The sequence below is a fragment of the Tupaia chinensis genome, unplaced genomic scaffold (assembly GCF_000334495.1).
Source record: "Tupaia chinensis unplaced genomic scaffold, TupChi_1.0 Scaffold000671_2, whole genome shotgun sequence".
NCBI lineage: Eukaryota > Metazoa > Chordata > Mammalia > Scandentia > Tupaiidae > Tupaia > Tupaia belangeri.
Window position 1 is genome coordinate 1,684,010 of NW_006160194.1, and position 8,751 is coordinate 1,692,760.

Sequence of the window (8,751 nt, forward strand, 5' to 3'; positions counted from 1 at the left end):
TCTACTGCAGGCCCCTCCCAGCAGCGAGGACTCCAGTGGTCCCCATGGAGGCGCTGGCTTCACGCCCCTGGGCTCCAGTGCCATGGCCAGCCCGCGGGATGCGCCTGCGGGGCCCCCAGGGAGGCAGCCGGGCCACCAGAAGAAGGGGCCGGCCTGGCCCGCGGGGCCCAGCGTGCGGGTGTCGGTGGCCCCTGCGGGCCTCGGCGGGGCGCTGAGCACAGTCACCATCCAGGCGCAGCAGTGCCTCGAGGGCATGTGGAGCGTCTCGAGGGTCAACAGCCTCCTGCCACCGGCATACCTGGTGAGTGCGCCGGCGGGCCGCCGCCATGGGGCCCCAGGCAGGGCTGGCGAGGCTGGGTCAAGACTAGGTTTCCTCCTGGGGCCCGACCGTGTCTGGGCGCCTTGCAGCAAGCTCCCTCTGAAGCCAGGGGTTCGTGGATGTGGGGGGAAGTTCCTGAGACCCCTCCTAGTCCCACCGGCAACAGTGCTGGTGAGCAGGCCTGCATGTGGGGGCAGCCTGGGTGCCTTTGCTTCCAAGCCCACGAGCAAGGCTGTGGACAACGGAGGACCCCAGGGTGGGGACGGAGGGGCTGTCTTCTTGGGAGGAAACTCCCCTTCAGGTGGCCCCCAGGGGCACAGCCTAGGTGACATTGCAGGCAAGTGACACTGCCTGGTAAGGACGAAGCTGGGAGAGGCCAGGCCTGGTCTCAGGAGGCACCTGTCCAGTGGGCTGAAGAACCCCGCCCCGTCTCCTGTGTCCACAGGGCCCAGAGCCAGACGCGGGCCTGCCTGCTTACCCCCGCACGGCAGGCCTCCCAGAGCCAGCTCTGGGTGCCCCTGACCAGGGACCACGGTTCTGGGGAAGGGGCCCGAGATGAAGCCAGCTCTCAGTGTGGAGCTTGGGCCTCAGCCGCCTCCTGCCAGCTGCAGAGCTTAGCTGTGGGGATCACCCCAAGTCTCTGTGCCCCAGGAGAGGGGTTCAGGAGTGAGTGGGACTGGGGCTCCCTGGGTCCCTGGGGAGTCCGGTGGTAGGGGACGGGGCTCCCTGCAGTGGGCTCTGGAGGCCTTTCCCAGGAGGCAAGCCAGCCACTGTCTGTGCCTTGCCCGATGGGGAGGCCGCCCCTGGGCACTGCCCACTAGCGCCCAGCCCAGGGCTCTGTGACGCACTGGGGGCTGTGTCAGGCCTTCCGGCCACAGAGTAGGAAGGACCCCCGAATGGAGGGAGCAGGCTGAGTGGAGGCCCGGAGGCAGAGGCACCCATGGGGGGATGCTGGGGAGAGGGGCAGGGGCTGGCAATGGCCTTGCAGCCACTGTGGGACCCTGGGTGTGTTTTCCCACTCCCCCCACCACGGTGTGTCTGCAGTCAGCCGGGCTCCCTGGGGCAGCTGAGGCCGAGTCAGTACGAACCCTGACATAGCACCCCTGCCCTGCCTCGGGCTTGCTGGCCTGCGGGCCCTGCGGTGCTGTATGGACACCTCCGCTCTGGGGTAGTCTGGGATGAGGATCCCGCCAGGCTACAGCTGGTCCTTGTGGCTGAGCTCCGGAAGGCCTTGCAGGCCTTATTGCTCTTGACGCTGAGACAGTGTGCTGGCACGCACCTCTGCTCCCCACCCCTGCCTGTGTCCCCACACGCCTCCTGACTGGCACATGCCAGGAAGGCATGCGGTGGGTGGCGCTGGGGTGGGCAGCAGGTGCCACCGCCGCTCGGGCGAGCTGGGCTGGAGGGAGGAGGATGATGGGCTCAGGACCCGAGTGGTCCCCCGCCCAGGCCTGTCTGTGGCCACAGGTCTGACCAGTGTCTGCATGGCCGGCGTGGGCGTCACACCTCTGTGGATGGTGTCAGGGCTGTGACCAGCTGCTTGCCGGGCAGCCTACACACCGTCAAGTATGGGTGTTCAAGGCGCCCTCTCCCGTGTTCTGTGTGCATCGACCGTGTTCAGGGTGGGTGGGAATGGATTTATAATTAGACAACGAGCCCGGCAATCAATAGGGAGATTATTAGAGCCGTAAATAGAACCTCGGGATTCAGATGAGGCGACTCCCCCTGAACCAGGGCATGGGCCGTTAGAGGGAGACCTGGGCTGCAGCAGAGTCGTCAGCAGACTCCAAAACCGAGTGCTCGGGAGACGTGCTGGGGTTGCCCGGCCCAGCCCGGGTGCAAAGGCAGCACCGGCCTAAGCAGCGGGCGGCCAGGCTGCGGAGAGGGTCGAGGCGTGGGGCCCGTGGACATGCTCATCTCGGCTGTAGCAGCAGGCGACCGGCCTGGCCAGAGGGACTGATCCTTGACTTGACTCTGAGGCCCCTGGAGCCACAGGCAGGGCTGGAACATCCTGGATGCTGTGGTCGGGGCCTGCCCGGCTGCCCTCAGGGCTCTCGGTGTGGCCGAGCCCGGGTCCTGGCGGAGCAGCTGGCAGCCAGCTTCTTAGCCAGCACGAGCGTCCACGAGCTGAGTGTGGCCTTTTCTGGATCCGTCTGCCTCTTGGGTGTCCAGACACACTTCAGACTGCTGGCTCTGCAGTTCCCAGGACAGCGGTGCCCCCCGGGACCTGGCCGTGGCCGCCCACCCTGCCTGCCGGAGAGCACCAAGGAGAGCCACAGGCCGCTGCTGTGCTGGGCCTTCAGGGCCTGGGCTCAGCGAGCCTCGCACGTCCTGCGGGCACGGCCTCCAGTCGGGTGCGAGGACACCTGTGCTGTGCCACACTTGGATACCGCGACCCCGAGGCCCTGGCCCCACGCCTGCAGTGACCATCAGTGCACTCAGACACACGTGGAGAGGCAGCCCCGGGAGCAGAGGCCCTGGGCAGCCTGGCCTCGCGTTCAGGTGGCTGGTCCTGCTGCCTCCATGGGAGCCCCCTGGCCTCCCTTGCTCCTAGGGGTGCCTGCCGTCTCCAGGGGCTTGCAGAGGTAGAGCTCAGGCCTGGAGGGCTCCTGTGACAGGTCGGACTGTGGGTTCCGGTCGGACGCGTGCCCCGGGCTCCTGCTCGCCAGCGCCCCCAGCGGGCCGCACCTCACGCTCCCTCTCTCCACGCTTCTCCTTCGTTGCTGCTCTGGCGCCTCCATCACATTTTCTGTCTGGCCGCCCGCCCCTCTCCCCTTTCTTCTGTCCCTGTGTCGTGGTCTTCCCTCCTGTCCTTGCCCTCCGGACCCTGCTTTGCCAGCTGGCTTCTTTTGGCACGCCCGGGCTCTGCTTCTGGCAGGAACTGGCGGTGGCCGTCCGGGTGGACGGAGCCCTGTCACCGCAGCTCGTGGGACGGTGGAGCCGAGGCGCGTGTGGGACCCTCGAGACAGGTCAGTGCGGGGCCAGGGCCGCAGGCGGGCTCTGCCGCTGGGCGGGGTCCAAGGGCCAGTTGGATGGCTGGGCCTGGGGGAGTGGGCGGAGGGGCCGTAGGCCGCAGCTGTCCCCGGGCACTGCCCGGCTGCCGCGAGGCCTCAGCTATACCAGCTGGAAGAGTGTAGGTCCGAGCGGTTGGTGCTGCTGCTTCCAAACCAGCCCGTCACCAGGGCCACTGCCCAGCACGAGTGTGGTCTCAGCGCACGGAACCAAGTGGCTGAAAGGGGCTCACCGTGGGGGCCGGGGGAGCATGCAGTGACGCGCATGTGGATTGGACGGGGACAGCAGATGCAGGGAGGGCCTTCAAGGCCTTCTCGCCACGTGGAAGAGAACCAGCTTCTGGCTCTCACTGTCTGGGCCTTGGCCTGGCCGACCCTTTTTCTGGAACGTTCACTTGGCCACCTCCTGCTCTTGGGCGTGCCTGCCTGTGTCTGTGCCCTGGGCTGTGGGCCCTGGAGGAGGGCCTGGACTAACTGAGCATCTGCTACATGCCCTGCAGGTGTGAGGGGCCCCTCCAGGCCTCCCGACTACACCCCAGAAACCCTGTGCTGGCAGGTGGGGGAGGAGCAAGGGGAGGCCAGGGCGGGCCCCTGGAGCAGGTGCAGGGCGAGGCTGGTGGGCAGGTTCTGGGGATGTGTAGGAGCCCCCACCTGCGAGGAGCGGGGGCAACACCGAGCTGGTCTGGGTCCAGGTCGGCCCTTGGTTGCTGGCCTGCCCTCCGGGCCACTGTGGACTTCCCTTGTCAGACGTGGTGCTGTGCATGCTGGGGGCTGGTGCCGGCTGTGGGCTAGGCAGCTGCGGCCCTCCACTGTGTGCGAGGGGGGGTGTCCCCTCAGGGCCCAGGGCGTCTCCTGCTGTAGCACTTGGTGTAGCACCGGCCCGTGACACTTGGGAGCCTCAAGGACCTTGGGCCTCCTGAGGGTACCAGGTTCTGACCAGGCCCTTTGCCGGCCCGGGCATGGGGTAGCTACAGCAGGACTGAGAGGGGCCTCTAGGGGCCAGGACAGTGGGGCCGGGGGAAGGGGGCCGGGCCGAGGAGTGACCGGCTGAGACAGGGCCGGTGCGGCCCGGAGCTGGGTGTCTGATACGCGCACATGGCAGAGTGGGCAGAGGCCGGGCCGCGGCTCTTCCGGTGCGCTCGGGAGCACTTAATTACATTTGTGCTCCTCACGAGGCGGTCTTCCTTTCTGGAATTTATTTTAGCTAATTAGTTAGAAATGCCAGAGTAGTATTTCAGATGATGGGTGTCGTATATTATCATATGCAGGGCAGTTAACGTGCATGCCAAATATTTACCGTGGCTTCTCTAATTGTGCCGCCGGGTGCTCCCGGGTGCCCAGGTCGAGGGTGCGTGTCCACTGGTCCTGGCTGCTGTGGCTGTTGTGGTTTTGGAAGCAGGCGGGAGGGGCTGCATGGAGGCCGTAGGCAGCTGGCTGTGTTCACTCCACTTCTAGGGGGGCCCTGCTGGGATAGACCACTCAGCGCTCCCCGCTGGGGCTGTGGGTCCTCGCACCTCACCTTCCCTGCTGGGCCTCGATTTCTAGGCCTGAGGGCTAGACCTTCCCAGCCCTGCATGCCAGACAGGAGCATTGCTGGGGCTCGGGGCGTGCAGGCCTGGCGTTAGCTCCCTGGCATTGGGGGAGTGGGCCTCAGTCCACCTGCCCGTCCGTCACTCATGGACTCTCTCCCTCCTTAGGCCGAGGCGGCGGTGGCTGCGGTGGCAGTGGCAGACACAGTCCGAGATGCCACCCCTGTGGCAAGCCCTGGTGGTGTGTCGAAGGCGTGGGGCCGCGCTGGGGCCTGCACGTCGGCCCTGGTCACCCCTGCCCTGGGCACCTCGGTAGGGGGCTCTGCAGGCCCGTCAGCTGCAGCGTCCTTCTTTATAAGGTACGTCCTCCTCTGGCCACATGGGCTGAAGACAGTGCGTGGGGGCGAGGGGCCTTGGCTCCTGCCAGGGAGAGGCTGCGACCACTGCAGGGACCTGCCTGGTCGGAGCTCAGCCCGGGCCTCCTGAGCTGTGCAGCCTTGGTAGCCACAGTACCCTTCATGCCTGGGTTTCCTCCCGTGAGATGAGCCTTCCGTGCGGAGTCTGACGTCTACAGCGCTGAGACCGGCCGCCCAGCGTGAGGAGGCCCAGTGGCTAGCACGGGGGCCTGCACTGGGCCAGCACAGGCTGGAGCCACGGAGGGATGAGGCCGGCCTCCGGGCAGTGCCCTGCAGCTGGGGGGAGTGTCCCCGGGTGGTGAAGGAGGTCGGGGTGAACAAGGAGGGTGTCTTGGTGGACAGGCTGTATCCAGAGCCAGAGTGACCATGTCTGGTGTCACGTGGGTCCCTGTGCCAGGCCCCTGGTTTTCCCTCCTGTGGCCCTGGAGTGCCTGCCCCGAGGCCCTGCAGGCAGCAGATCCTGGGGTTGGCTAGGAGGCTGCTGAGGCGGGCAGAGGTGGGCACGGGAGCTGGCGGGTGGGAGCTGGCAGGGAGCCACCCCTGGGCTCCGCCCCTTCCACAGGGCCCGTGCCGCACCCGGCCAGGCGTCCTGCCTCCTGGGCGGTGGATGTGGATTACAGGATGTAATCGCAGTAATGAGCTGTAATGGGGGCCCAGCTGCGGGTCACTGTCCCATTAGCAGCCCCTCCGGGTGCGCCCTTATCAGCGCTGGCCCAGGGGGATGGCTGGCCTGACTGGGGAGTGACGGGGCATATGATTAGGGCATTGTGGAGCCTGGGCTGGAGAGCAGCGCCGCGGCACGTGACCGAGGTGGCGGCCACACCCAGTTAGCAGAGACCCGCGGGTGTGGGCAGTGGGCGTCCTGCCCAGCTTGTTCAGGATGGATGGGGTGCCCAGCCTGTGGAGTCTCTCTCCTGCGGCTCTGCTTGGTGGGAGGTTTGAAATGCTGACTTTCAAGCAAGGGGGCAGCTCTCAGGCCCGAGCCCCGGGGAGCCCTGCACCGGGCACCCCCTGCACTGCGATGTTGGGAGCCCCACGCTGGCTCACCAGTGACCTGAGCTGAGCTGCAGGGCCGCCTTTGTCTGCAGCAGGCCTGTTGGCTGCTCTGCCTGTGTGCTGACCTTGGGACGTTACCATGGAAACGGGGAAACAACCGGCAGGGACAGGGAGGCAGGCTGCGAGGGGCGCTGTGCCTGCCTTTGCTCCCAGCCTGGGAGACACCCTGAGCTGCAGAGCTTCCATGGGCCCGGGCAGGCGGCGCTGGCCCTCAGCACCTGGCAGGCTCCCGGCCCCAGTGCCTCACTTGGGCTGGTGGGGACTCTCGCTCTGTGGAGCCGTAGCAGCTGTCACCCTCGGGGTGGATCGGAGTGGGGGGACAGTGCCTCCACACTCTGGCTTGTGGGGCTTGCAGTGTGGAGAAGGGGCTTTTCCAGAGCCCACCAAGAAACACCGGCGTCCAGCCCCCTCCCCAGCCATGCCCTGCGCCTCCTCGGAAGGTCATGGCTGTGTAGCGCCCTCAGCCCTGCAGGCCCTGGGGGTGTTTGCCCGGCAGAGGCGGTGTGGGGTTGGGCCAGGAGTCCGGCCACGACCCCGGAGCACACCCGAGCGCCATCTGGGCACGCTGAGGCCAGAATGGGCTGCGGTCGCCCTGTCCGGACGCTCATGGGGCTGGGAAGCTCAGAGGGCTGGTGGCCCTGGTCTCCGCAGGCTCCCACGGCCTCCGTGCCCAGCCTGAGCCTCCCACCTCTGCCGCCTCCTCCCCCGCGGGCTGTGCTGGCGCTTTCTCCTGCCCACCTCGCCCTTCTGTGGGGCTGCCTCCCGGGCCCCTGAGTCTGATGTCTGAGTAAGTGCTGGGGAGAGGTCTTCCTGGCAGGCTTGCGGGAGGGAAGCAGAGACCCCGCCCTGCTCCCCTGGGCCCTGAGGCCGCCGCCCTGCCCCGCTGAGCCCCATGGGGAGTCCCTGCGCGTAGTGTTCAGGTCATGGAAGCCATCAGCTGGCACCTAGCAGAGAGTGGGACCAGGGTGGGTCAGACTCAGGCAGAAGTGGCTCCCTGGAGCAGGTCCTCACCTACCTCATGGCCTCCAGGCGAAGACCGCAGGTCACGTGGGCAGTCAGGCCATCTGCCCTGGTTCTGAGCCCCAGCTCTAGCCAGTGGGCCCGGGCCTGTTAGCAGCCCCGCAGGACCCAGCTGGGAGCCCCTGGTTCTGCAGGGCAGACTTCGCGGGTAGGGCATGGCCCAGTCCTCAGCCTCATCACAGCCCTGTGGAAGCTCTGGGTTGGTTGCACCCACCCCTCCATGGATGGGCACAGGACCGAGACTTTAAGGTAATGAACAAATGAGAAGCTTTTTCTTTGTCAAGGGCCAACTTTCTCCTCCCCCGTTCGCGGGAACGCAGGGGCAAGGCCAGTGTGCCCTGGATGGGCTCTCGGCTGCAGGGAGGTGGCTGGGCCCTCGGCTGCAGGGAGGTGGCTGGGCCGGGACTGTCCCAGGGGCCTCCCCTTCGCCTGCCCGTGTCCGGAGCCTCCCTGAGAGCCAGGCCTGGCCCGGCGTGGTCTGTCCCCAGGTTCCCTGGGCTGGTTCTGCAGTAGCAGAGGCATAGGGGGTGGTGCAGCTTGGGACATCGCGGCAGGCATCTTGGAAGAGGTGGTCTGTGTGCAGGTGGAGTAGGGCTTTCTGGTTCCCTTTGAGCCGAAGCACTCAGACTTGCCCACACTGTCCTGCAGGGGCCCTGTGGGCTGCCCCTTCCCCATGGCCTGTCGGGGTGGGGCCAGTGTAGCCCTCTGGCCTTGCTGTCTCCACCCCACTGCCCATGCCTCAGGAAGGCGGGGGCCCCCAGAGCTCCCCGAGACTGCAGGCTGAGACGTGCAGCCAGGCGGGCGTGGGCGGGCTGCAGGAGTCTGCCCCAGTTTCATGGGGCCTCAGCCCCGTCCGAGGAGAAAGTGCCGTCCTGGGCCTTGTTGTTGCAGTGACGTGCCTTTGAATCACGCCCAGTGAGGTGAGCCTGTAAAACCAGGTACCTGGAGGCCAAGGCGGGCGGGTGCGGCCTGTTGACGCCTGGGCCCTGGGGCTCACAGGGCGCTCAGGGAGGAGGGCTGCCCAGCACTGGGTGTTGGGTAGATTGTGGGGCGGAGACGCCTGACCAGTGACTTCCCAGACCCCAGGCAGGCTCTGTCCAGGTGGCCTGGGGCCTGGCCGTGCCACTGCAGGAGCCCCACAGGTGGTCTGGGTGGAGCCCTGGTCTGTGCTGAAGCCCCCGGCTCCTGAGAGGGTGGCCGGAGGGTCAGTGTCTGTGACCCTTGTGTGGCCACTGGGCAGAGCCCTGGCATGGTCTTGATCCCTGCAGACCTCACTCTGGTCTCCTTGCACTGTCCCTGGTGGTCACAGGTCTTCCCCTGGCCTTTATGGCCCCCACAGGCTTGGAGCTGTGGGCGTGGGATGCCCTGTCCCCCACAGCTTTGGATGTTCGAGGCCTGCC

At 67.0% G+C, this 8,751-nt stretch overlaps 1 protein-coding gene across 1 annotated transcript in view; it reads left to right on the plus strand.

Moving 5' to 3' along the window:
* KIF26A (kinesin family member 26A) overlaps positions 1-8,751 on the plus strand; it is a 42,790-nt gene that overhangs the window by 17,370 nt on the left and 16,669 nt on the right. The window contains 2 exon segments of the mRNA XM_027776400.1: positions 1-301; positions 5,028-5,218. Of these exon segments, the coding sequence (XP_027632201.1) occupies positions 1-301; positions 5,028-5,218 (492 nt within the window).